The sequence below is a fragment of the Mastacembelus armatus genome, chromosome 5, assembly GCF_900324485.2.
Source record: "Mastacembelus armatus chromosome 5, fMasArm1.2, whole genome shotgun sequence".
NCBI lineage: Eukaryota > Metazoa > Chordata > Actinopteri > Synbranchiformes > Mastacembelidae > Mastacembelus > Mastacembelus armatus.
In genome coordinates this window covers 21,900,013-21,927,105 of record NC_046637.1, presented here as the reverse complement: position 1 = coordinate 21,927,105, position 27,093 = coordinate 21,900,013, and the positions used below count along the sequence as shown (strand labels likewise).

General features: G+C 44.2%; 1 protein-coding gene and 30 non-coding genes across 32 annotated transcripts in view; 30 read left to right on the top strand and 1 right to left on the bottom strand.

Annotated features, from left to right (window-relative positions):
* Positions 1-27,093, bottom strand: part of eogt (EGF domain-specific O-linked N-acetylglucosamine (GlcNAc) transferase) — a 41,653-nt gene that overhangs the window by 8,862 nt on the left and 5,698 nt on the right. For both annotated transcript variants that reach the window (XM_026305807.1, XM_026305808.1), the window contains exons 7-8: positions 2,053-2,159; positions 303-406 (exon numbers count right to left, since the gene is read on the bottom strand). In XM_026305807.1, coding sequence (XP_026161592.1) covers positions 303-406; positions 2,053-2,159 — 211 coding nt within the window. The remainder of the gene's footprint in view (positions 1-302; positions 407-2,052; positions 2,160-27,093) is intronic.
* trnae-uuc (transfer RNA glutamic acid (anticodon UUC)) lies at positions 4,435-4,506 on the top strand. The gene has a single exon. It is a non-coding gene; the product is annotated as a tRNA-Glu (tRNA).
* Positions 5,603-5,674, top strand: trnae-uuc (transfer RNA glutamic acid (anticodon UUC)). The gene has a single exon. It is a non-coding gene; the product is annotated as a tRNA-Glu (tRNA).
* trnae-cuc (transfer RNA glutamic acid (anticodon CUC)) lies at positions 7,322-7,393 on the top strand. The gene has a single exon. It is a non-coding gene; the product is annotated as a tRNA-Glu (tRNA).
* Positions 7,620-7,691, top strand: trnae-cuc (transfer RNA glutamic acid (anticodon CUC)). The gene has a single exon. It is a non-coding gene; the product is annotated as a tRNA-Glu (tRNA).
* trnae-cuc (transfer RNA glutamic acid (anticodon CUC)) lies at positions 7,906-7,977 on the top strand. Its single transcript has one exon. It is a non-coding gene; the product is annotated as a tRNA-Glu (tRNA).
* On the top strand, positions 8,204-8,275 carry trnae-cuc (transfer RNA glutamic acid (anticodon CUC)). The gene has a single exon. It is a non-coding gene; the product is annotated as a tRNA-Glu (tRNA).
* On the top strand, positions 8,800-8,871 carry trnae-cuc (transfer RNA glutamic acid (anticodon CUC)). The gene has a single exon. It is a non-coding gene; the product is annotated as a tRNA-Glu (tRNA).
* trnae-cuc (transfer RNA glutamic acid (anticodon CUC)) lies at positions 9,098-9,169 on the top strand. The gene has a single exon. It is a non-coding gene; the product is annotated as a tRNA-Glu (tRNA).
* On the top strand, positions 9,583-9,654 carry trnae-uuc (transfer RNA glutamic acid (anticodon UUC)). The gene has a single exon. It is a non-coding gene; the product is annotated as a tRNA-Glu (tRNA).
* Positions 10,774-10,845, top strand: trnae-cuc (transfer RNA glutamic acid (anticodon CUC)). The gene has a single exon. It is a non-coding gene; the product is annotated as a tRNA-Glu (tRNA).
* On the top strand, positions 10,964-11,035 carry trnae-cuc (transfer RNA glutamic acid (anticodon CUC)). Its single transcript has one exon. It is a non-coding gene; the product is annotated as a tRNA-Glu (tRNA).
* On the top strand, positions 12,111-12,182 carry trnae-cuc (transfer RNA glutamic acid (anticodon CUC)). The gene has a single exon. It is a non-coding gene; the product is annotated as a tRNA-Glu (tRNA).
* Positions 12,993-13,064, top strand: trnae-cuc (transfer RNA glutamic acid (anticodon CUC)). The gene has a single exon. It is a non-coding gene; the product is annotated as a tRNA-Glu (tRNA).
* trnae-cuc (transfer RNA glutamic acid (anticodon CUC)) lies at positions 13,279-13,350 on the top strand. The gene has a single exon. It is a non-coding gene; the product is annotated as a tRNA-Glu (tRNA).
* trnae-cuc (transfer RNA glutamic acid (anticodon CUC)) lies at positions 13,577-13,648 on the top strand. The gene has a single exon. It is a non-coding gene; the product is annotated as a tRNA-Glu (tRNA).
* Positions 14,128-14,199, top strand: trnae-cuc (transfer RNA glutamic acid (anticodon CUC)). Its single transcript has one exon. It is a non-coding gene; the product is annotated as a tRNA-Glu (tRNA).
* Positions 14,712-14,783, top strand: trnae-cuc (transfer RNA glutamic acid (anticodon CUC)). The gene has a single exon. It is a non-coding gene; the product is annotated as a tRNA-Glu (tRNA).
* trnae-cuc (transfer RNA glutamic acid (anticodon CUC)) lies at positions 15,200-15,271 on the top strand. Its single transcript has one exon. It is a non-coding gene; the product is annotated as a tRNA-Glu (tRNA).
* On the top strand, positions 15,498-15,569 carry trnae-uuc (transfer RNA glutamic acid (anticodon UUC)). Its single transcript has one exon. It is a non-coding gene; the product is annotated as a tRNA-Glu (tRNA).
* trnae-cuc (transfer RNA glutamic acid (anticodon CUC)) lies at positions 16,689-16,760 on the top strand. The gene has a single exon. It is a non-coding gene; the product is annotated as a tRNA-Glu (tRNA).
* Positions 16,942-17,013, top strand: trnae-cuc (transfer RNA glutamic acid (anticodon CUC)). Its single transcript has one exon. It is a non-coding gene; the product is annotated as a tRNA-Glu (tRNA).
* trnae-cuc (transfer RNA glutamic acid (anticodon CUC)) lies at positions 17,240-17,311 on the top strand. Its single transcript has one exon. It is a non-coding gene; the product is annotated as a tRNA-Glu (tRNA).
* Positions 18,135-18,206, top strand: trnae-cuc (transfer RNA glutamic acid (anticodon CUC)). The gene has a single exon. It is a non-coding gene; the product is annotated as a tRNA-Glu (tRNA).
* On the top strand, positions 19,254-19,325 carry trnae-cuc (transfer RNA glutamic acid (anticodon CUC)). The gene has a single exon. It is a non-coding gene; the product is annotated as a tRNA-Glu (tRNA).
* Positions 21,337-21,408, top strand: trnae-cuc (transfer RNA glutamic acid (anticodon CUC)). Its single transcript has one exon. It is a non-coding gene; the product is annotated as a tRNA-Glu (tRNA).
* Positions 22,458-22,529, top strand: trnae-cuc (transfer RNA glutamic acid (anticodon CUC)). Its single transcript has one exon. It is a non-coding gene; the product is annotated as a tRNA-Glu (tRNA).
* Positions 23,583-23,654, top strand: trnae-cuc (transfer RNA glutamic acid (anticodon CUC)). The gene has a single exon. It is a non-coding gene; the product is annotated as a tRNA-Glu (tRNA).
* Positions 24,961-25,032, top strand: trnae-cuc (transfer RNA glutamic acid (anticodon CUC)). The gene has a single exon. It is a non-coding gene; the product is annotated as a tRNA-Glu (tRNA).
* trnae-cuc (transfer RNA glutamic acid (anticodon CUC)) lies at positions 25,449-25,520 on the top strand. The gene has a single exon. It is a non-coding gene; the product is annotated as a tRNA-Glu (tRNA).
* trnae-cuc (transfer RNA glutamic acid (anticodon CUC)) lies at positions 26,827-26,898 on the top strand. The gene has a single exon. It is a non-coding gene; the product is annotated as a tRNA-Glu (tRNA).

Here is a 27,093-nt window from a genome sequence, read left to right as displayed (position 1 = left end):
GCAAAGTACCAGGAGAAACTGAGTGCAGGTCAAACTAAAGGGAACTCCTGCTGGTTTATGGACAAAGGGAAGTGCTGCAAATACTTAATAGATTTAGGTTTTGTTCCCTTTACTGTATTTGAATGAAGTTACTTGATAAAAAAAATATTTATATTATATCAAAAACACCTTCTGTGCATTTTTGACTACTTACTTTTGCACAGTCAGCTGAATGCTTATACTGCACTACATACTGATTGAATTAATAAATACAATCAATTAAGGAATACAAAGACTATACCAATCCCTCCACTGAAACTCACCGTGTCCCACATAATGATGCTGATGTCTGAGCTGAAGGAGGTGTTAATGTGCTGGGAGATGTAGAGGTTGACAAAGTCACAGAAATGGTGGTACATGTTCACCCCTGTTAGAAAAAAACATTTATTTTTGTCATCCATTTGCAACTTAAAATGGAAAATAGGTGATGCACATCACTCTGATTTAGGTCTGACAAGTAAAATAAGAAGAATAACATGAAGTGCATTACTATAACATTCTATTTATAAAGTGTGTGTACTAGTGAAAGGACTGCTACTACAAACTGGAAATGTAACCTGACGGTAGGAACATCTTCAGCCACTGTAAAGACTAGCTGAAAGGAATGGCAATGCTAGTTTATTTATATAGGACAATTCATATACATATAGTAATTCAAGGTGCTTTACAGAAATAAAAGGCAAGTTAAAAGTACAAAAAATAGTAAAAATAAGAAAATAAGAAACAGCAAATAGTAGAAGATTAACTTGAAATGACATTAAAGGAGAATGACTGCAGATAAAACACTTTCAGGTGTCATTTTTAGCTTGGACTTAAACATTGCTAGAGATGAGGATTATCTCACATCATCAGGAAGACTATTCCAGATTTTAGCTGCATAAAACTGAAATGCCGCTTCTCCATGTTTAGACTCTGTGCATGAGCAGAAGGTCCTCCCCTGATGTTCTCAGAGTTCGAGATGGTTCACATGGCATTAACATGTCAGAGATGTACTATGGTGCTGAGCCATGAAGAGACTTATACACAAACAGTGCTGTTTTAAAGTCTATACTCTGAACGACAGGAGGTCAGTGCAGATATCTGAAAACAGGAGTAATGTTGCTGTACTTTGTGGTTCTAGTCAGGACCCAAGCAGCAGTGTTCTGAATGTTCTGCAGCTGCCTTATAGCTCATTTTGAGAGCCCCGTGAACAGGCTGTTACAGTAATCTAACTTTCTGGAGATAAATACATGGATGAGTCTCTCCAAGTCTGGTATAAGACATGATCCCTTTGATTCTGGCAATGTTTTTGAGGTGGTAAAACACTGATGATGTTATTGATTTAATGTGGCTGTTAAAATTTAAGTCTGAGTCCATGATTACCCCTTGATTTCTAGCCTGATTTTTAGATTTTAGAGAAAGAGACTCAATGTGACTGCTGACACTTTCCCTTTGTTTCTGTGAACCAAAAATGAATACTTCAGTCTTGTTTATTTGTAGAAAGTTGTTTTGCATCCACTCAGTGATCTGTTCAATGCAATGACACAGTAAGTCGACTGGTCCATATTCACCTGCTGTGAGTTATGTGTAAATCAGAGTGTCATCTGCATAGTTATTGTAGGACACATTGTTGCTGCATATTAACTGGCCTAAAGGAAACATGTAAAAATTGAACAGAAGGGGTCCCAAAATAGACCCTTGGGGGACCCCACATGTCAAGGCTATTTGGTGTGAGACACAGTTACCAATTTCAATGAAGTACTTCCTGTCTTCAAGTTAGGACTTAAACCATTTAAGGGCAGTACCAGAGATGCCTATCCAGTCCTCTAACCTTTGTAACAGGATCACATGGTACACTGTGTCAAAAGCAGTACTTTGATCCAACAGTATTAAGACAGAGACTCTTCCAGCGTCGGTGTTGATGTGTACAAATGCATGTGAACATTATTTTTTAAGTGAAGCGTAATAACAGTAAAAGTTTTAGGTACTTGTTTAGATTACAGGGATTTAAAATGAGTCACATAAGGCACTTACCAGCATCCAGTTTCATGAACACAGTAGGTTTGTCAATGATGATGTCACAGTGACCATCTTCTATGGGACAAAAGTCTAACTCTGTGAATGTATGAAGTTCAGCATACCTGCAAAAACAGCACATGACATCTGCATTAACATAGTACAAGCTGAGCATCATTGAAATACATGTCCATCCATCCATTCATCCATCCATCCATTATCTAAACCTGCTGATTTCTCTATAGGATCACAGGGCTCTGTTAGAGCCTATCCCAGCTCTTTTTGGTAGAATGACAGGGGAACACCCTGGACAAGTAACCAGTCCGTTGCAGTGCAGGAAATACACATTAGCCTCCTAAGACCTGAGCTTTGGTTTGGCTTGCATTTTAGATTTCTTCTAGCTATTTGGGGTTAGATCTAAGAAAATAAATATAACAAACAGATAGAATCTTTGAACATGAAGCACTTGTAATTTGTGTACAACAAGCTTCAGTTACACACAATTAAGTAAGGCAAGGCAAGGCAAGGCAAATTTACTTGTATAGCACCATTCATACACTACGCAATTCAAAATGCAAAAGTATTATGGTGCAGACAATGAAACATTAAAGTACACAGATACTTTCACCCTAAAAGTTAGTATACAGGGATACAGGGATGCACATACTCTGGCATTTTCACAATGAAAACACAATGCAGTGTCCATTATCAGTCTAGTACCTAGTGATGGCCTGTGTAATTACACGTTTATAGCGTGCTTTGTCCAGCTGTCAAATGCCACACAATCCAACATAAGCCAAGAAAGCAGTTCACTGGCGGTCTAGTGGTCAGGATTTGGCGCTCTCACCCCCACGGCCCGGGGTTCGATTCCCGGTCAGGGAAAATCTTAACTCTTGAGGTTATTAAGCGTCTAAAAAAGCCTTGAATGTAAAGAGATAATTTCTACGTAAAATAATATACATACTCACTAGCATATTCACACCACCTGTGTAAATACACATTTATAGCGTTCTCCTTTCAGTTGTCACATGCCACACAATCCAACATAACCCAAGAAAGCAGTTCCCTGGTAGTCTAGTGGTCAGGATTTGGCGCTCTCACTGCCACGGCCCGAATTCGATTCCCGGTCAGGGAAAGTCTTAACTTTTGAGGTTATTACGCAACCTAGTGATGGCCTATGTAATTACACATTTATAGCGTTGTCCTTTCACTTGTCACATGCCACTCAATCCAACATAACCCAGAAAACCAGTTCCCTGGTGGTCTAGTGGTCAGGATTTGGCGCTCTCACCGCCACGGCCCGGGTTCGATTCCCGGTCAGGGAAAATCTTAACTCTTGAGGTTATTACGCATCTAAAACAACATTGAAAGCGCACAGATATTCTCACCCTAAAATCATGCACATGTTCACTAGCATTTTCACAATGAAAACACAATGCAGTGTCCATTATCAGTCTAGTACCTAGTGATGGCCTGTGTAATTACACGTTTATAGCGTGCTTTGTCCAGCTGTCACATGCCACACAATCCAACATAAACCAAGAAAGCAGTTCCCTGGTGGTCTAGTGGTCAGGATTTGGCGCTCTCACCGCCACGGCCCGGGTTCGATTCCCGGTCAGGGAAAATCTTAACTCTTGAGGTTATTACGCGTCTAAAAAAGCCTTGAATGTAAAGAGATAATTTCACCGTAAAATAATATACATACTCACTCGCATATTCACACCACCTGTGTAAATACACATTTATAGCGTTCTCCTTTCAGTTGTCACATGCCACACAATCCAACATAACCCAAGAAAGCAGTTCCCTGGTGGTCTAGTGGTCAGGATTTGGCGCTCTCACCGCCACGGCACGGGTTCGATTCCCGGTCAGGGAAAATCTTAACTCTTGAGGTTATTACGCGTCTTAAACAGCCTAGAATGTACGGAGATACTTTCACCCTAAAATCATGTACATACTCACTAGCATATTCACAATGAAAACACAATGCAGTGTCCATTATCAGTCTAGTACCTAGTGATGGCCTGTGTAATTACACATTTATAGCGTTCTCCTTTCAGTTGTCACATGCCACACAATCCAACATAACCCAAGAAAGCAGTTCCCTGGTGGTCTAGTGGTCAGGATTTGGCGCTCTCACCGCCACGGCCCGGGTTCGATTCCCGGTCAGGGAAAACCTTGCCTCTTGAGGTTATTACGCATCTAAAACAACATTGAAAGCACACAGATATTCTCACTCTAAAATCATGCACATATTCACTAGCATTTTCACAATGGAAACACAATGCAGTGTCCATTATCAGTCTAGTACCTAGTGAAGGCCTGTGTAATTACACGTTTATAGCGTGCTTTGTCCAGCTGTCACATGCCACACAATCCAACATAACCCAAAAAACCGGTTCCCTGGTGGTCTAGTGGTCAGGATTTGGCGCTTTCACCGCCACGGCCTGGATTCAATTCCCAGTCAGGGTAAATATTAACTCTTGAGGTTATTACGCATCTAAAACAACATTGGAAGTACACAGATACTTTCACCGTAAAATCATGCACATACTCACTAGCATATTCACAATGAAAACACAATGCAGTGTCCATTATCAGTCTAGTACCTAGTGATGGCCTGTGTAATTACACATTTATAGCGTTCTCCTTTCAGTTGTCACATGCCACACAATCCAACATAACCCAAGAAAGCAGTTCCCTGGTGGTCTAGTGGTAAGGATTTGGCGCTCTCACCGCCACGGCCCGGGTTCGATTCCCGGTCAGGGAAAACCTTGCCTCTTGAGGTTATTACGCGTCTAAAACAACATTGGAAGTACACAGATACTTTCACTGTAAAATCATGGGCATATTCACAATGAAAACACAATGCAGTGTCCATTATCAGTCTAGTACCTAGTGATGGCCTGTGTAATTACACGTTTATAGCGTGCTTTGTCCAGCTGTCACATGCCACACAATCCAACATAAACCAAGAAAGCAGTTCCCTGGTGGTCTAGTGGTCAGGATTTGGCGCTCTCACCGCCACGGCCCGGGTTCGATTCCCGGTCAGGGAAAATCTTAACTCTTGAGGTTATTACGCGTCTAAAACAACATTGGAAGTACACAGATACTTTCACCGTAAAATCATGCACATACTCACTAGCATATTCACAATGAAAACACAATGCAGTGTCCATTATCAGTCTAGTACCTAGTGATGGCCTGTGTAATTACACATTTATAGCGTTCTCCTTTCAGTTGTCACATGCCACACAATCCAACATAACCCAAGAAAGCAGTTCCCTGGTGGTCTAGTGGTAAGGACTTGGCGCTCTCACCGCCACGGCCCGGGTTCGATTCCCGGTCAGGGAAAACCTTGCCTCTTGAGGTTATTACGCGTCTAAAACAACATTGGAAGTACACAGATACTTTCACTGTAAAATCATGGGCATATTCACAATGAAAACACAATGCAGTGTCCATTATCAGTCTAGTACCTAGTGATGGCCTGTGTAATTACACGTTTATAGCGTGCTTTGTCCAGCTGTCACATGCCACACAATCCAACATAACCCAAAAAACCGGTTCCCTGGTGGTCTAGTGGTCAGGATTTGGCGCTTTCACCGCCACGGCCTGGATTCAATTCCCAGTCAGGGTAAATATTAACTCTTGAGGTTATTACGCATCTAAAACAACATTGGAAGTACACAGATACTTTCACCGTAAAATCATGCACATACTCACTAGCATATTCACAATGAAAACACAATGCAGTGTCCATTATCAGTCTAGTACCTAGTGATGGCCTGTGTAATTACACATTTATAGCGTTCTCCTTTCAGTTGTCACATGCCACACAATCCAACATAACCCAAAAAAGCAGTTCCCTGGTGGTCTAGTGGTCAGGATTTGGCGCTCTCACCGCCACGGCCCGGGTTCGATTCCCGGTCAGGGAAAACCTTGCCTCCCGAGGTTATTACGCGTCTAAAACAACATTGGAAGTACACAGATACTTTCACTGTAAAATCATGGGCATATTCACAATGAAAACACAATGCAGTGTCCATTATCAGTCTAGTACCTAGTGATGGCCTGTGTAATTACACGTTTATAGCGTGCTTTGTCCAGCTGTCACATGCCACACAATCCAACATAACCCAAGAAAGCAGTTCCCTGGTGGTCTAGTGGTCAGGATTTGGCGCTCTCACCGCCACGGCCCGGGTTCGATTCCCGGTCAGGGAAAATCTTAACTCTTGAGGTTATTACGCGTCTTAAACAGCCTAGAATGTACGGAGATACTTTCACCCTAAAATCATGTACATACTCACTAGCATATTCACAATGAAAACACAATGCAGTGTCCATTATCAGTCTAGTACCTAGTGATGGCCTGTGTAATTACACATTTATAGCGTTCTCCTTTCAGTTGTCACATGCCACACAATCCAACATAACCCAAGAAAGCAGTTCCCTGGTGGTCTAGTGGTCAGGATTTGGCGCTCTCACCGCCACGGCCCGGGTTCGATTCCCGGTCAGGGAAAATCTTAACTCTTGAGGTTATTACGCGTCTAAAAAAGCCTTGAATGTAAAGAGATAATTTCACCGTAAAATGATATACATACTCACTCGCATATTCACACCACCTGTGTAAATACACATTTATAGCGTTCTCCTTTCAGTTGTCACATGCCACACAATCCAACATAACCCAAGAAAGCAGTTCCCTGGTGGTCTAGTGGTCAGGATTTGGCGCTCTCACCGCCACGGCCTGGGTTCGATTCCCGGTCAGGGAAAATCTTAACTCTTGAGGTTATTACGCATCTTAAACAGCCTAGAATGTACGGAGATACTTTCACCCTAAAATCATGTACATACTCACTAGCATATTCACAATGAAAACACAATGCAGTGTCCATTATCAGTCTAGTACCTAGTGATGGCCTGTGTAATTACACATTTATAGCGTTCTCCTTTCAGTTGTCACATGCCACACAATCCAACATAACCCAAAAAAGCAGTTCCCTGGTGGTCTAGTGGTCAGGATTTGGCGCTCTCACCGCCACGGCCCGGGTTCGATTCCCGGTCAGGGAAAACCTTGCCTCCCGAGGTTATTACGCGTCTAAAACAACATTGGAAGTACACAGATACTTTCACTGTAAAATCATGGGCATATTCACAATGAAAACACAATGCAGTGTCCATTATCAGTCTAGTACCTAGTGATGGCCTGTGTAATTACACGTTTATAGCGTGCTTTGTCCAGCTGTCACATGCCACACAATCCAACATAAACCAAGAAAGCAGTTCCCTGGTGGTCTAGTGGTCAGGATTTGGCGCTCTCACCGCCACGGCCCGGGTTCGATTCCCGGTCAGGGAAAATCTTAACTCTTGAGGTTATTACGCGTCTTAAACAGCCTAGAATGTACGGAGATACTTTCACCCTAAAATCATGTACATACTCACTAGCATATTCACAATGAAAACACAATGCAGTGTCCATTATCAGTCTAGTACCTAGTGATGGCCTGTGTAATTACACATTTATAGCGTTCTCCTTTCAGTTGTCACATGCCACACAATCCAACATAACCCAAAAAAGCAGTTCCCTGGTGGTCTAGTGGTCAGGATTTGGCGCTCTCACCGCCACGGCCCGGGTTCGATTCCCGGTCAGGGAAAACCTTGCCTCCCGAGGTTATTACGCGTCTAAAACAACATTGGAAGTACACAGATACTTTCACTGTAAAATCATGGGCATATTCACAATGAAAACACAATGCAGTGTCCATTATCAGTCTAGTACCTAGTGATGGCCTGTGTAATTACACGTTTATAGCGTGCTTTGTCCAGCTGTCACATGCCACACAATCCAACATAAACCAAGAAAGCAGTTCCCTGGTGGTCTAGTGGTCAGGATTTGGCGCTCTCACCGCCACGGCCCGGGTTCGATTCCCGGTCAGGGAAAATCTTAACTCTTGAGGTTATTACGCGTCTTAAACAGCCTAGAATGTACGGAGATACTTTCACCCTAAAATCATGTACATACTCACTAGCATATTCACAATGAAAACACAATGCAGTGTCCATTATCAGTCTAGTACGTAGTGATGGCCTGTGTAATTACACAGTTATAGCGTTCTCCTTTCAGTTGTCACATGCCACACAATCCAACATAACCCAAGAAAGCAGTTCCCTGGTGGTCTAGTGGTCAGGATTTGGCGCTCTCACCGCCACGGCCCGGGTTCGATTCCCGGTCAGGGAAAATCTTGCCTCTTGAGGTTATTACACGTCTAAAACAACATTGGAAGTACACAGATACTTTCACCGTAAAATCATGCACATACTCACTAGCATATTCACAATGAAAACACAATGCAGTGTCCATTATCAGTCTAGTACCTAGTGATGGCCTGTGTAATTACACATTTATAGCGTTCTCCTTTCAGTTGTCACATGCCACACAATCCAACATAACCCAAGAAAGCAGTTCCCTGGTGGTCTAGTGGTAAGGATTTGGCGCTCTCACCGCCACGGCCCGGGTTCGATTCCCGGTCAGGGAAAACCTTGCCTCTTGAGGTTATTACGCGTCTTAAACAGCCTAGAATGTACGGAGATACTTTCACCGTAAAATCATGTACATACTCACTAGCATATTCACAATGAAAACACAATGCAGTGTCCATTAACAGTCTAGTACCTAGTAATGGCCTGTGTAATTACACGTTTATAGCGTGCTTTGTCCAGCTGTCACAGGCCACACAATCCAACATAACCCAAAAAACCGGTTCCCTGGTGGTCTAGTGGTCAGGATTTGGCGCTCTCACCGCCACGGCCCGGGTTCGATTCCCGGTCAGGGAAAATCTTAACTTTTGAGGTTATTACGCGTCTTAAACAGCCTAGAATGTACGGAGATACTTTCACCCTAAAATCATGTACATACTCACTAGCATATTCACAATGAAAACACAATGCAGTGTCCATTATCAGTCTAGTACCTAGTGATGGCCTGTGTAATTACACATTTATAGCGTTCTCCTTTCAGTTGTCACATGCCACACAATCCAACATAACCCAAAAAAGCAGTTCCCTGGTGGTCTAGTGGTCAGGATTTGGCGCTCTCACCGCCACGGCCCGGGTTCGATTCCCGGTCAGGGAAAACCTTGCCTCCCGAGGTTATTACGCGTCTAAAACAACATTGGAAGTACACAGATACTTTCACTGTAAAATCATGGGCATATTCACAATGAAAACACAATGCAGTGTCCATTATCAGTCTAGTACCTAGTGATGGCCTGTGTAATCCACGCTTTTGCCTTTACATTCTCTCCCGCCGTTTACGTATTCTTGTTACTGTTGTTTTAATGCACTCTATGTACATCATGCTGTATGCTTCCTTTTCTATCTGTAAGGTGACCTTGAGACTTTGAAAGGCGCCATGAAATAAAATGTATTATTATTATTATTATTATCAGTCTAGTACCTAGTGATGGCCTGTGTAATTACACGTTTATAGCGTGCTTTGTCCAGCTGTCACATGCCACACAATCCAACATAACCCAAGAAAGCAGTTCCCTGGTGGTCTAGTGGTCAGGATTTGGCGCTTTCACCGCCACGGCCCGGATTCGATTCCCGGTCAGGGAAAACCTTGCCTCTTGAGGTTATTACGCACCTAAAACAACATTGGAAGTACACAGATACTTTCACCGTAAAATCATGCACACACTCACTAGCATGTTCACAATGAAAACACAATGCAGTGTCCATTATCAGTCTGGGAGAGACGCACAGCCTAGTGATGGCCTGTGTAATTACACATTTATAGCGTTGTCCTTTCATTTGTCACATGCCACTCAATCCAACATAACCCAGAAAACCAGTTCCCTGGTGGTCTAGTGGTCAGGATTTGGCGCTCTCACCGCCACGGCCCGGATTCAATTCCCAGTCAGGGTAAATATTAACTCTTGAGGTTATTACGCATCTAAAACAACATTGGAAGTACACAGATACTTTCACCGTAAAATCATGCACATACTCACTAGCATATTCACAATGAAAACACAATGCAGTGTCCATTATCAGTCTAGTACCTAGTGATGGCCTGTGTAATTACACATTTATAGCGTTCTCCTTTCAGTTGTCACATGCCACACAATCCAACATAACCCAAAAAAGCAGTTCCCTGGTGGTCTAGTGGTAAGGATTTGGCGCTCTCACCGCCACGGCCCGGGTTCGATTCCCGGTCAGGGAAAACCTTGCCTCTTGAGGTTATTACGCGTCTAAAACAACATTGAAAGCACACAGATATTCTCACCCTAAAATCATGCACATTTTCACAATGAAAACACAATGCAGTGTCCATTATCAGTCTAGTACCTAGTGATGGCCTGTGTAATTACACGTTTATAGCGTGCTTTGTCCAGCTGTCACATGCCACACAATCCAACATAACCCAAAAAACCGGTTCCCTGGTGGTCTAGTGGTCAGGATTTGGCGCTTTCACCGCCACGGCCCGGATTCAATTCCCAGTCAGGGTAAATCTTAACTCTTGAGGTTATTACGCATCTAAAACAACATTGGAAGTACACAGATACTTTCACCGTAAAATCATGCACATACTCACTAGCATATTCACAATGAAAACACAATGCAGTGTCCATTATCAGTCTAGTACCTAGTGATGGCCTGTGTAATTACATGTTTATAGCGTGCTTTGTCCAGCTGTCACAGGCCACACAATCCAACATAACTCATGAAAGCAGTTCCCTGGTGGTCTAGTGGTCAGGATTTGGCGCTCTCACCGCCACGGCCCGGGTTCGATTCCCGGTCAGGGAAAGTCTAAACTTTTCAGGTTATTACGCAACCTAGTGATGGCCTGTGTAATTACACATTTATAGCGTTCTCCTTTCAGTTGTCACATGCCACACAATCCAACATAACCCAAGAAAGCAGTTCCCTGGTGGTCTAGTGGTCAGGATTTGGCGCTCTCACCGCCACGGCCCGGGTTCGATTCCCGGTCAGGGAAAATCTTAACTCTTGAGGTTATTACGCGTCTAAAAAATCCTTGAATGTAAAGAGATAATTTCACCGTAAAATAATATACATACTCACTCGCGTATTCACACCACCTGTGTAAATACACGTTTATAGCGTTCTCCTTTCAGTTGTCACATGCCACACAATCCAACATAACCCAAAAAAGCAGTTCCCTGGTGGTCTAGTGGTCAGGATTTGGCGCTCTCACCGCCACGGCCGGGGTTCGATTCCCGGTCAGGGAAAATCTTGCCTCTTGAGGTTATTACACGTCTAAAACAACATTGGAAGTACACAGATACTTTCACCGTAAAATCATTCACATACTCACTAGCATATTCACAATGAAAACACAATGCAGTGTCCATTATCAGTCTAATACCTAGTGATGGCCTAAGTAATTACATCTTCATAGCGTGCTTTGTCTAGCTGTCACATGCCACTCAATCCAACATTACCCAAGAAAGCAGTTCCCTGGTGGTGTAGTGGTCAGGATTTGGCGCTCTCACCGCCACGGCCCGGGTTTGATTCCCGGTTAGGGAAAACCTTGCCTCTTGAGGTTATTACGCATCTAAAACAACATTGGAAGTACACAGATACTTTCACCGTAAAATCATGCACATACTCACTAGCATATTCACAATGAAAACACAATGCAGTGTCCATTATCAGTCTAGTACCTAGTGATGGCCTGTGTAATTACATGTTTATAGCATGCTTTGTCCAGCTGTCACAGGCCACACAATCCAACATAACTCATGAAAGCAGTTCCCTGGTGGTCTAGTGGTAAGGATTTGGCGCTCTCACCGCCACGGCCCGGGTTTGATTCCCGGTTAGGGAAAACCTTGCCTCTTGAGGTTATTACGCATCTAAAACAACATTGGAAGTACACAGATACTTTCACCGTAAAATCATGCACATACTCACTAGCATATTCACAATGAAAACACAATGCAGTGTCCATTATCAGTCTAGTACCTAGTGATGGCCTGTGTAATTACACGTTTATAGCGTGCTTTGTCCAGCTGTCACATGCCACACAATCCAACATAAACCAAGAAAGCAGTTCCCTGGTGGTCTAGTGGTCAGGATTTGGCGCTCTCACCGCCACGGCCCGGGTTCGATTCCCGGTCAGGGAAAATCTTAACTCTTGAGGTTATTACGCGTCTTAAACAGCCTAGAATGTACGGAGATACTTTCACCCTAAAATCATGTACATACTCACTAGCATATTCACAATGAAAACACAATGCAGTGTCCATTATCAGTCTAGTACCTAGTGATGGCCTGTGTAATTACACATTTATAGCGTTCTCCTTTCAGTTGTCACATGCCACACAATCCAACATAACCCAAGAAAGCAGTTCCCTGGTGGTCTAGTGGTAAGGATTTGGTGCTCTCACCGCCACGGCCCGGGTTCGATTCCCGGTCAGGGAAAACCTTGCCTCTTGAGGTTATTACGCGTCTAAAACAACATTGGAAGTACACAGATACTTTCACTGTAAAATCATGGGCATATTCACAATGAAAACACAATGCAGTGTCCATTATCAGTCTAGTACCTAGTGATGGCCTGTGTAATTACACGTTTATAGCGTGCTTTGTCCAGCTGTCACATGCCACACAATCCAACATAAACCAAGAAAGCAGTTTCCTGGTGGTCTAGTGGTCAGGATTTGGCGCTCTCACCGCCACGGCCCGGGTTCGATTCCCGGTCAGGGAAAATCTTAACTCTTGAGGTTATTACGCGTCTTAAACAGCCTAGAATGTACGGAGATACTTTCACCCTAAAATCATGTACATACTCACTAGCATATTCACAATGAAAACACAATGCAGTGTCCATTATCAGTCTAGTACCTAGTGATGGCCTGTGTAATTACACATTTATAGCGTTCTCCTTTCAGTTGTCACATGCCACACAATCCAACATAACCCAAAAAAGCAGTTCCCTGGTGGTCTAGTGGTCAGGATTTGGCGCTCTCACCGCCACGGCCCGGGTTCGATTCCCGGTCAGGGAAAACCTTGCCTCCCGAGGTTATTACGCGTCTAAAACAACATTGAAAGTACACAGATACTTTCACTGTAAAATCATGGGCATATTCACAATGAAAACACAATGCAGTGTCCATTATCAGTCTTGTACCTAGTGATGGCCTGTGTAATTACACGTTTATAGCGTGCTTTGTCCAGCTGTCACATGCCACACAATCCAACATAAACCAAGAAAGCAGTTCCCTGGTGGTCTAGTGGTCAGGATTTGGCGCTCTCACCGCCACGGCCCGGGTTCGATTCCCGGTCAGGGAAAATCTTAACTCTTGAGGTTATTACGCGTCTTAAACAGCCTAGAATGTACGGAGATACTTTCACCCTAAAATCATGTACATACTCACTAGCATATTCACAATGAAAACACAATGCAGTGTCCATTATCAGTCTAGTACCTAGTGATGGCCTGTGTAATTACACATTTATAGCGTTCTCCTTTCAGTTGTCACATGCCACACAATCCAACATAACCCAAGAAAGCAGTTCCCTGGTGGTCTAGTGGTCAGGATTTGGCGCTCTCACCGCCACGGCCCGGGTTCGATTCCCGGTCAGGGAAAATCTTAACTCTTGAGGTTATTACGCGTCTAAAAAAGCCTTGAATGTAAAGAGATAATTTCACCGTAAAATGATATACATACTCACTCGCATATTCACACCACCTGTGTAAATACACATTTATAGCGTTCTCCTTTCAGTTGTCACATGCCACACAATCCAACATAACCCAAGAAAGCAGTTCCCTGGTGGTCTAGTGGTCAGGATTTGGCGCTCTCACCGCCACGGCCTGGGTTCGATTCCCGGTCAGGGAAAATCTTAACTCTTGAGGTTATTACGCATCTTAAACAGCCTAGAATGTACGGAGATACTTTCACCCTAAAATCATGTACATACTCACTAGCATATTCACAATGAAAACACAATGCAGTGTCCATTATCAGTCTAGTACCTAGTGATGGCCTGTGTGATTACACATTTATAGCGTTCTCCTTTCAGTTGTCACATGCCACACAATCCAACATAACCCAAAAAAGCAGTTCCCTGGTGGTCTAGTGGTCAGGATTTGGCGCTCTCACCGCCACGGCCCGGGTTCGATTCCCGGTCAGGGAAAACCTTGCCTCCCGAGGTTATTACGCGTCTAAAACAACATTGGAAGTACACAGATACTTTCACTGTAAAATCATGGGCATATTCACAATGAAAACACAATGCAGTGTCCATTATCAGTCTAGTACCTAGTGATGGCCTGTGTAATTACACGTTTATAGCGTGCTTTGTCCAGCTGTCACATGCCACACAATCCAACATAAACCAAGAAAGCAGTTCCCTGGTGGTCTAGTGGTCAGGATTTGGCACTCTCACCGCCACGGCCCGGGTTCGATTCCCGGTCAGGGAAAATCTTAACTCTTGAGGTTATTACGCGTCTTAAACAGCCTAGAATGTACGGAGATACTTTCACCCTAAAATCATGTACATACTCACTAGCATATTCACAATGAAAACACAATGCAGTGTCCATTATCAGTCTAGTACGTAGTGATGGCCTGTGTAATTACACATTTATAGCGTTCTCCTTTCAGTTGTCACATGCCACACAATCCAACATAACCCAAGAAAGCAGTTCCCTGGTGGTCTAGTGGTCAGGATTTGGCGCTCTCACCGCCACGGCCCGGGTTCGATTCCCGGTCAGGGAAAACCTTGCCTCTTGAGGTTATTACGCGTCTTAAACAGCCTAGAATGTACGGAGATACTTTCACCCTAAAATCATGTACATACTCACTAGCATATTCACAATGAAAACACAATGCAGTGTCCATTATCAGTCTAGTACCTAGTGATGGCCTGTGTAATTACACGTTTATAGCGTGCTTTGTCCAGCTGTCACAGGCCACACAATCCAACATAACCCAAAAAACCGGTTCCCTGGTGGTCTAGTGGTCAGGATTTGGCGCTCTCACCGCCACGGCCTGGGTTCGATTCCCGGTAAGGGAAAATCTTAACTTTTGAGGTTATTACGCAACCTAGTGATGGCCTATGTAATTACACATTTATAGCGTTGTCCTTTCACTTGTCACATGCCACTCAATCCAACATAACCCAGAAAACCAGTTCCCTGGTGGTCTAGTGGTCAGGATTTGGCGCTCTCACCGCCACGGCCCGGGTTCGATTCCCGGTCAGGGAAAATCTTAACTCTTGAGGTTATTACGCATCTAAAACAACATTGAAAGCGCACAGATATTCTCACCCTAAAATCATGCACATGTTCACTAGCATTTTCACAATGAAAACACAATGCAGTGTCCATTATCAGTCTAGTACCTAGTGATGGCCTGTGTAATTACACGTTTATAGCGTGCTTTGTCCAGCTGTCACATGCCACACAATCCAACATAACCCAAGAAAGCAGTTCCCTGGTGGTCTAGTGGTCAGGATTTGGCGCTTTCACCGCCACGGCCCGGATTCGATTCCCGGTCAGGGAAAACCTTGCCTCTTGAGGTTATTACGCACCTAAAACAACATTGGAAGTACACAGATACTTTCACCGTAAAATCATGCACACACTCACTAGCATGTTCACAATGAAAACACAATGCAGTGTCCATTATCAGTCTGGGAGAGACGCACAGCCTAGTGATGGCCTGTGTAATTACACATTTATAGCGTTGTCCTTTCATTTGTCACATGCCACTCAATCCAACATAACCCAGAAAACCAGTTCCCTGGTGGTCTAGTGGTCAGGATTTGGCGCTCTCACCGCCACGGCCCGGATTCAATTCCCAGTCAGGGTAAATATTAACTCTTGAGGTTATTACGCATCTAAAACAACATTGGAAGTACACAGATACTTTCACCGTAAAATCATGCACATACTCACTAGCATATTCACAATGAAAACACAATGCAGTGTCCATTATCAGTCTAGTACCTAGTGATGGCCTGTGTAATTACACATTTATAGCGTTCTCCTTTCAGTTGTCACATGCCACACAATCCAACATAACCCAAAAAAGCAGTTCCCTGGTGGTCTAGTGGTAAGGATTTGGCGCTCTCACCGCCACGGCCCGGGTTCGATTCCCGGTCAGGGAAAACCTTGCCTCTTGAGGTTATTACGCGTCTAAAACAACATTGAAAGCACACAGATATTCTCACCGTAAAATCATGCACATTTTCACAATGAAAACACAATGCAGTGTCCATTATCAGTCTAGTACCTAGTGATGGCCTGTGTAATTACACGTTTATAGCGTGCTTTGTCCAGCTGTCACATGCCACACAATCCAACATAACCCAAAAAACCGGTTCCCTGGTGGTCTAGTGGTCAGGATTTGGCGCTTTCACCGCCACGGCCCGGATTCAATTCCCAGTCAGGGTAAATCTTAACTCTTGAGGTTATTACGCATCTAAAACAACATTGGAAGTACACAGATACTTTCACCGTAAAATCATGCACATACTCACTAGCATATTCACAATGAAAACACAATGCAGTGTCCATTATCAGTCTAGTACCTAGTGATGGCCTGTGTAATTACATGTTTATAGCGTGCTTTGTCCAGCTGTCACATGCCACACAATCCAACATAAACCAAGAAAGCAGTTCCCTGGTGGTCTAGTGGTCAGGATTTGGCGCTCTCACCGCCACGGCCCGGGTTCGATTCCCGGTCAGGGAAAATCTTAACTCTTGAGGTTATTACGCGTCTAAAAAAGCCTTGAATGTAAAGAGATAATTTCACTGTAAAATAATATACATACTCACTAGCATATTCACACCACCTGTGTAAATACACATTTATAGCGTTCTCCTTTCAGTTGTCACATGCCACACAATCCAACATAACCCAAGCAAGCAGTTCCCTGGTGGTCTAGTGGTCAGGATTTGGCGCTCTCACCGCCACGGCCCGGGTTCGATTCCCGGTCAGGGAAAATCTTAACTCTTGAGGTTATTACGCGTCTAAAAAAGCCTTGAATGTAAAGAGATAATTTCACCGTAAAATAATATACATGCTCACTAGCATATTCACAATGAAAACACAATGCAGTGTCCATTATCAGTCTAGTACCTAGTGATGGCCTAAGTAATTACATGTTTATAGCGTGCTTTGTCCAGCTGTCACAGGCCACACAATCCAACATAACCCAAGAAAGCAGTTCCCTGGTGGTCTAGTGGTCAGGATTTGGCGCTCTCACCGCCACGGCCCGGGTTCGATTCCCGGTCAGGGAAAACCTTGACTCTTGAGGTTATTACGCGTCTAAAACAGCCGAGAATGTACGGAGATACTTTCACCCTAAAATCATGCACATACTCTGGCATTTTCGCAATGAAAACACAATGCAGTGTCCATTAGAGAGACGCACAGCCTAGTGATAGCCTGTGTAATTACACATTTATAGCGTTCTCCTTTCATTTGTCACATGCCACTCAATCCAACATAACCCAAAAAAACCAGTTTCCTGGTGGTCTAGTGGTCAGGATTTGGCGCTCTCACCGCCACGGCCCGGGTTCGATTCCCGGTCAGGGAAAACCTTGCCTCTTGAGGTTATTACGCATCTAAAACAACTTTGGAAGTACACAGGTACTTTCACCGTAAAATAATATACATACTCACTAGCATATTCACAATGAAAACACAATGCAGTGTCCATTATCAGTCTAGTACCTAGTGATGGCCTGTGTAATTACATCTTCATAGCGTGCTTTGTCTAGCTGTCACATGCCACTCAATCCAACATAACCCAGAAAACCAGTTCCCTGGTGGTCTAGTGGTCAGGATTTGGCGCTCTCACCGCCACGGCCCGGGTTTGATTCCCGGTTAGGGAAAACCTTGCCTCTTGAGGTTATTACGCATCTAAAACAACATTGGAAGTACACAGATACTTTCACCGTAAAATCATGCACATACTCACTAGCATATTCACAATGAAAACACAATGCAGTGTCCATTATCAGTCTAGTACCTAGTGATGGCCTGTGTAATTACATGTTTATAGCATGCTTTGTCCAGCTGTCACAGGCCACACAATCCAACATAACTCATGAAAGCAGTTCCCTGGTGGTCTAGTGGTCAGGATTTGGCGCTCTCACCGCCACGGCCCGGGTTCGATTCCCGGTCAGGGAAAGTCTAAACTTTTCAGGTTATTACGCAACCTAGTGATGGCCTGTGTAATTACACATTTATAGCGTTCTCCTTTCAGTTGTCACATGCCACACAATCCAACATAACCCAAAAAACCAGTTCCCTGGTGGTCTAGTGGTCAGGATTTGGCGCTCTCACCGCCACGGCCCGGGTTCGATTCCCCATCAGGGAAAATCTTAACTCTTGAGGTTATTACGCGTCTAAAAAAGCCTTGAATGTAGAGATAATTTCACCGTAAAATAATATACATACTCACTAGCATATTCACACCACCTGTGTAAATACACATTTATAGCGTTCTCCTTTCAGTTGTCACATGCCACACAATCCAACATAACCCAAGAAAGCAGTTCCCTGGTAGTCTAGTGGTCAGGATTTGGCGCTCTCACTGCCACGGCCCGAATTCGATTCCCGGTCAGGGAAAGTCTTAACTTTTGAGGTTATTATGCAACCTAGTGATGGCCTATGTAATTACACATTTATAGCGTTGTCCTTTCACTTGTCACATGCCACTCAATCCAACAAAACCCAGAAAAACAGTTCCCTGGTGGTCTAGTGGTCAGGATTTGGCACTCTCACCGCCACGGCCTGGGTTCGATTCCCGGTCAGGGAAAATCTTAACTCTTGAGGTTATTACGCATCTAAAACAACATTGAAAGCGCACAGATATTCTCACCCTAAAATCATGCACATATTCACTAGCATTTTCACAATGGAAACACAATGCAGTGTCCATTATCAGTCTAGTACCTAGTGAAGGCCTGTGTAATTACATGTTTATAGCATGCTTTGTCCAGCTGTCACAGGCCACACAATCCAACATAACTCATGAAAGCAGTTCCCTGGTGGTCTAGTGGTCAGGATTTGGCGCTCTCATCGCCACGGCCAGGGTTCGATTCCCGGTCAGGGAAAGTCTAAACTTTTCAGGTTATTACGCAACCTAGTGATGGCCTGTGTAATTACACATTTATAGCGTTCTCCTTTCAGTTGTCACATGCCACACAATCCAACATAACTCATGAAAGCAGTTCCCTGGTGGTCTAGTGGTCAGGATTTGGCGCTCTCACCGCCACGGCCCGGGTTCGATTCCCGGTCAGGGAAAATCTTAACTCTTGAGGTTATTACGCATCTAAAACAACTTTGGAAGTACACAGATACTTTCACCCTGAAATCATGCACATATTCTGGCATTTTCGCAATGAAAACACAATGCAGTGTCCATTATCACTCTGGGAGAGACGCACAGCCTAGTGGTGGCGTGTGTAATTACACATTTATAGCGTTGTCCTTTCACTTGTCACATGCCACTCAATCCAACATAACCCAAAAAACCAATTCCCTTGTGGTCTAGTGGTCAGGATTTGGCGCTCTCACCGCCACGGCCCGGGTTCGATTCCCGGTCAGGGCAAACCTTGCCTCTCGAGGTTATTACGCATCTAAAACAACATTGGAAGTACACAGATACTTTCACCGTAAAATCATGCACATACTCACTAGCATATTCACAATGAAAACACAATGCAGTGTCCATTATCAGTCTAGCACCTAGTGATGGCCTGTGTAATTACACATTTATAGCGTTCTCCTTTCAGTTGTCACATGCCACACAATCCAACATAGAAAGCAGTTCCCTGGTGGTCTAGTGGTCAGGATTTGGCGCTCTCACTGCCACGGCCCGATTTCGATTCCCGGTCAGGGAAAGTCTTAACTTTTGAGGTTATTCCGCAACCTAGTGATGGCCTATGTAATTACACATTTATAGCGTTGTCCTTTCACTTGTCACATGCCACTCAATCCAGCATAACCCAAAAAAACAGTTCCCTGGTGGTCTAGTGGTCAGGATTTGGAAACACAATGCAGTGTCCATTATCAGTCTAGTACTTAGTGATGGCCTGTGTATTTACACATTTATAGCGTTCTCCTTTCAGTTGTCACATGCCACACAATCCAACATAGAAAGCAGTTCCCTGGTGGTCTAGTGGTCAGGATTTGGCGCTCTCACCGCCACGGCCTGGGTTCGATTCCCGGTCAGGGAAAATCGTAACTCTTGAGGTTATTACGCGTCTAAAACAGCCTTGAATGTAAAGAGATAATTTCACCGTAAAATAATATACATACTCACGCGCGTATTCACACCACCTGTGTAAATACACATTTATAGCGTTCTCCTTTCAGTTGTCACATGCCACACAATCCAACATAACCCAAGAAAGCAGTTCCCTGGTAGTCTAGTGGTCAGGATTTGGCGCTCTCACTGCCACGGCCCGGGTTCGATTCCCGGTCAGGGAAAACCTTGACTCTTGAGGTTATTACGCGTCTAAAAAAGCCGAGAATGTACGGAGATACTTTCACCCTAAAATCATGCACATACTCTGGCATTTTCGCAATGAAAACACAATGCAGTGTCCATTAGAGAGACGCACAGCCTAGTGATAGCCTGTGTAATTACACATTTATAGCGTTCTCCTTTCATTTGTCACATGCCACTCAATCCAACATAACCCAAAAAAACCAGTTTCCTGGTGGTCTAGTGGTCAGGATTTGGCGCTCTCACCGCCACGGCCCGGGTTCGATTCCCGGTCAGGGAAAACCTTGCCTCTTGAGGTTATTACGCATCTAAAACAACTTTGGAAGTACACAGGTACTTTCACCGTAAAATAATATACATACTCACTAGCATATTCACAATGAAAACACAATGCAGTGTCCATTATCAGTCTAGTACCTAGTGATGGCCTGTGTAATTACATCTTCATAGCGTGCTTTGTCTAGCTGTCACATGCCACTCAATCCAACATAACCCAGAAAACCAGTTCCCTGGTGGTCTAGTGGTCAGGATTTGGCGCTCTCACCGCCACGGCCCGGGTTTGATTCCCGGTTAGGGAAAACCTTGCCTCTTGAGGTTATTACGCATCTAAAACAACATTGGAAGTACACAGATACTTTCACCGTAAAATCATGCACATACTCACTAGCATATTCACAATGAAAACACAATGCAGTGTCCATTATCAGTCTAGTACCTAGTGATGGCCTGTGTAATTACATGTTTATAGCATGCTTTGTCCAGCTGTCACAGGCCACACAATCCAACATAACTCATGAAAGCAGTTCCCTGGTGGTCTAGTGGTCAGGATTTGGCGCTCTCACCGCCACGGCCCGGGTTCGATTCCCGGTCAGGGAAAGTCTAAACTTTTCAGGTTATTACGCAACCTAGTGATGGCCTGTGTAATTACACATTTATAGCGTTCTCCTTTCAGTTGTCACATGCCACACAATCCAACATAACCCAAAAAACCAGTTCCCTGGTGGTCTAGTGGTCAGGATTTGGCGCTCTCACCGCCACGGCCCGGGTTCGATTCCCCATCAGGGAAAATCTTAACTCTTGAGGTTATTACGCGTCTAAAAAAGCCTTGAATGTAAAGAGATAATTTCACCGTAAAATAATATACATACTCACTAGCATATTCACACCACCTGTGTAAATACACATTTATAGCGTTCTCCTTTCAGTTGTCACATGCCACACAATCCAACATAACCCAAGAAAGCAGTTCCCTGGTAGTCTAGTGGTCAGGATTTGGCGCTCTCACTGCCACGGCCCGAATTCGATTCCCGGTCAGGGAAAGTCTTAACTTTTGAGGTTATTATGCAACCTAGTGATGGCCTATGTAATTACACATTTATAGCGTTGTCCTTTCACTTGTCACATGCCACTCAATCCAACAAAACCCAGAAAAACAGTTCCCTGGTGGTCTAGTGGTCAGGATTTGGCACTCTCACCGCCACGGCCTGGGTTCGATTCCCGGTCAGGGAAAATCTTAACTCTTGAGGTTATTACGCATCTAAAACAACATTGAAAGCGCACAGATATTCTCACCCTAAAATCATGCACATATTCACTAGCATTTTCACAATGGAAACACAATGCAGTGTCCATTATCAGTCTAGTACCTAGTGAAGGCCTGTGTAATTACATGTTTATAGCATGCTTTGTCCAGCTGTCACAGGCCACACAATCCAACATAACTCATGAAAGCAGTTCCCTGGTGGTCTAGTGGTCAGGATTTGGCGCTCTCATCGCCACGGCCAGGGTTCGATTCCCGGTCAGGGAAAGTCTAAACTTTTCAGGTTATTACGCAACCTAGTGATGGCCTGTGTAATTACACATTTATAGCGTTCTCCTTTCAGTTGTCACATGCCACACAATCCAACATAACTCATGAAAGCAGTTCCCTGGTGGTCTAGTGGTCAGGATTTGGCGCTCTCACCGCCACGGCCCGGGTTCGATTCCCGGTCAGGGAAAATCTTAACTCTTGAGGTTATTACGCATCTAAAACAACTTTGGAAGTACACAGATACTTTCACCCTGAAATCATGCACATATTCTGGCATTTTCGCAATGAAAACACAATGCAGTGTCCATTATCACTCTGGGAGAGACGCACAGCCTAGTGGTGGCGTGTGTAATTACACATTTATAGCGTTGTCCTTTCACTTGTCACATGCCACTCAATCCAACATAACCCAAAAAACCAATTCCCTTGTGGTCTAGTGGTCAGGATTTGGCGCTCTCACCGCCACGGCCCGGGTTCGATTCCCGGTCAGGGCAAACCTTGCCTCTCGAGGTTATTACGCATCTAAAACAACATTGGAAGTACACAGATACTTTCACCGTAAAATCATGCACATACTCACTAGCATATTCACAATGAAAACACAATGCAGTGTCCATTATCAGTCTAGCACCTAGTGATGGCCTGTGTAATTACACATTTATAGCGTTCTCCTTTCAGTTGTCACATGCCACACAATCCAACATAGAAAGCAGTTCCCTGGTGGTCTAGTGGTCAGGATTTGGCGCTCTCACTGCCACGGCCCGATTTCGATTCCCGGTCAGGGAAAGTCTTAACTTTTGAGGTTATTCCGCAACCTAGTGATGGCCTATGTAATTACACATTTATAGCGTTGTCCTTTCACTTGTCACATGCCACTCAATCCAGCATAACCCAAAAAAACAGTTCCCTGGTGGTCTAGTGGTCAGGATTTGGAAACACAATGCAGTGTCCATTATCAGTCTAGTACTTAGTGATGGCCTGTGTATTTACACATTTATAGCGTTCTCCTTTCAGTTGTCACATGCCACACAATCCAACATAGAAAGCAGTTCCCTGGTGGTCTAGTGGTCAGGATTTGGCGCTCTCATCGCCACGGCCAGGGTTCGATTCCCGGTCAGGGAAAGTCTAAACTTTTCAGGTTATTACGCAACCTAGTGATGGCCTGTGTAATTACACATTTATAGCGTTCTCCTTTCAGTTGTCACATGCCACACAATCCAACATAACTCATGAAAGCAGTTCCCTGGTGGTCTAGTGGTCAGGATTTGGCGCTCTCACCGCCACGGCCCGGGTTCGATTCCCGGTCAGGGAAAATCTTAACTCTTGAGGTTATTACGCATCTAAAACAACTTTGGAAGTACACAGATACTTTCACCCTGAAATCATGCACATATTCTGGCATTTTCGCAATGAAAACACAATGCAGTGTCCATTATCACTCTGGGAGAGACGCACAGCCTAGTGGTGGCGTGTGTAATTACACATTTATAGCGTTGTCCTTTCACTTGTCACATGCCACTCAATCCAACATAACCCAAAAAACCAATTCCCTTGTGGTCTAGTGGTCAGGATTTGGCGCTCTCACCGCCACGGCCCGGGTTCGATTCCCGGTCAGGGCAAACCTTGCCTCTCGAGGTTATTACGCATCTAAAACAACATTGGAAGTACACAGATACTTTCACCGTAAAATCATGCACATACTCACTAGCATATTCACAATGAAAACACAATGCAGTGTCCATTATCAGTCTAGCACCTAGTGATGGCCTGTGTAATTACACATTTATAGCGTTCTCCTTTCAGTTGTCACATGCCACACAATCCAACATAGAAAGCAGTTCCCTGGTGGTCTAGTGGTCAGGATTTGGCGCTCTCACTGCCACGGCCCGATTTCGATTCCCGGTCAGGGAAAGTCTTAACTTTTGAGGTTATTCCGCAACCTAGTGATGGCCTATGTAATTACACATTTATAGCGTTGTCCTTTCACTTGTCACATGCCACTCAATCCAGCATAACCCAAAAAAACAGTTCCCTGGTGGTCTAGTGGTCAGGATTTGGAAACACAATGCAGTGTCCATTATCAGTCTAGTACTTAGTGATGGCCTGTGTATTTACACATTTATAGCGTTCTCCTTTCAGTTGTCACATGCCACACAATCCAACATAGAAAGCAGTTCCCTGGTGGTCTAGTGGTCAGGATTTGGCGCTCTCACCGCCACGGCCTGGGTTCGATCCCCGGTCAGGGAAAATCTTAACTCTTGAGGTTATTACGCGTCTAAAACAGCCTTGAATGTAAAGAGATAATTTCACCGTAAAATAATATACATACTCACTCGCGTATTCACACCACCTGTGTAAATACACATTTATAGCGTTCTCCTTTCAGTTGTCACATGCCACACAATCCAACATAACCCAAGAAAGCAGTTCCCTGGTAGTCTAGTGGTCAGGATTTGGCGCTCTCACTGCCACGGCCCGAATTCGATTCCCGGTCAGGGAAAGTCTTAACTTTTGAGGTTATTACGCAACCTAGTGATGGCCTATGTAATTACACATTTATAGCGTTGTCCTTTCACTTGTCACATGCCACTCAATCCAACATAACCCAAAAAACCAGTTCCCTGGTGGTCTAGTGGTCAGGATTTGGCGCTCTCACCGCCACGGCCCGGGTTCGATTCCCGGCCAGGGAAAATCTTAACTCTTGAGGTTATTACGCATCTAAAACAACATTGAAAGCACACAGATATTCTCACCCTAAAATCATGCACATATTCACTAGCATTTTCACAATGGAAACACAATGCAGTGTCCATTATCAGTCTAGTACCTAGTGAAGGCCTGTGTAATTACATGTTTATAGCATGCTTTGTCCAGCTGTCACAGGCCACACAATCCAACATAACTCATGAAAGCAGTTCCCTGGTGGTCTAGTGGTCAGGATTTGGCGCTCTCATCGCCACGGCCAGGGTTCGATTCCCGGTCAGGGAAAGTCTAAACTTTTCAGGTTATTACGCAACCTAGTGATGGCCTGTGTAATTACACATTTATAGCGTTCTCCTTTCAGTTGTCACATGCCACACAATCCAACATAACTCATGAAAGCAGTTCCCTGGTGGTCTAGTGGTCAGGATTTGGCGCTCTCACCGCCACGGCCCGGGTTCGATTCCCGGTCAGGGAAAATCTTAACTCTTGAGGTTATTACGCATCTAAAACAACTTTGGAAGTACACAGATACTTTCACCCTGAAATCATGCACATATTCTGGCATTTTCGCAATGAAAACACAATGCAGTGTCCATTATCACTCTGGGAGAGACGCACAGCCTAGTGGTGGCGTGTGTAATTACACATTTATAGCGTTGTCCTTTCACTTGTCACATGCCACTCAATCCAACATAACCCAAAAAACCAATTCCCTTGTGGTCTAGTGGTCAGGATTTGGCGCTCTCACCGCCACGGCCCGGGTTCGATTCCCGGTCAGGGCAAACCTTGCCTCTCGAGGTTATTACGCATCTAAAACAACATTGGAAGTACACAGATACTTTCACCGTAAAATCATGCACATACTCACTAGCATATTCACAATGAAAACACAATGCAGTGTCCATTATCAGTCTAGCACCTAGTGATGGCCTGTGTAATTACACATTTATAGCGTTCTCCTTTCAGTTGTCACATGCCACACAATCCAACATAGAAAGCAGTTCCCTGGTGGTCTAGTGGTCAGGATTTGGCGCTCTCACTGCCACGGCCCGATTTCGATTCCCGGTCAGGGAAAGTCTTAACTTTTGAGGTTATTCCGCAACCTAGTGATGGCCTATGTAATTACACATTTATAGCGTTGTCCTTTCACTTGTCACATGCCACTCAATCCAGCATAACCCAAAAAAACAGTTCCCTGGTGGTCTAGTGGTCAGGATTTGGAAACACAATGCAGTGTCCATTATCAGTCTAGTACTTAGTGATGGCCTGTGTATTTACACATTTATAGCGTTCTCCTTTCAGTTGTCACATGCCACACAATCCAACATAGAAAGCAGTTCCCTGGTGGTCTAGTGGTCAGGATTTGGCGCTCTCACCGCCACGGCCTGGGTTCGATCCCCGGTCAGGGAAAATCTTAACTCTTGAGGTTATTACGCGTCTAAAACAGCCTTGAATGTAAAGAGATAATTTCACCGTAAAATAATATACATACTCACTCGCGTATTCACACCACCTGTGTAAATACACATTTATAGCGTTCTCCTTTCAGTTGTCACATGCCACACAATCCAACATAACCCAAGAAAGCAGTTCCCTGGTAGTCTAGTGGTCAGGATTTGGCGCTCTCACTGCCACGGCCCGAATTCGATTCCCGGTCAGGGAAAGTCTTAACTTTTGAGGTTATTACGCAACCTAGTGATGGCCTATGTAATTACACATTTATAGCGTTGTCCTTTCACTTGTCACATGCCACTCAATCCAACATAACCCAAAAAACCAGTTCCCTGGTGGTCTAGTGGTCAGGATTTGGCGCTCTCACCGCCACGGCCCGGGTTCGATTCCCGGCCAGGGAAAATCTTAACTCTTGAGGTTATTACGCATCTAAAACAACATTGAAAGCACACAGATATTCTCACCCTAAAATCATGCACATTTTCACAATGAAAACACAATGCAGTGTCCATTATCAGTCTAGTACCTAGTGATGGCCTGTGTAATTACATGTTTATAGCGTGCTTTGTCCAACTGTCACATGCCACACAATCCAA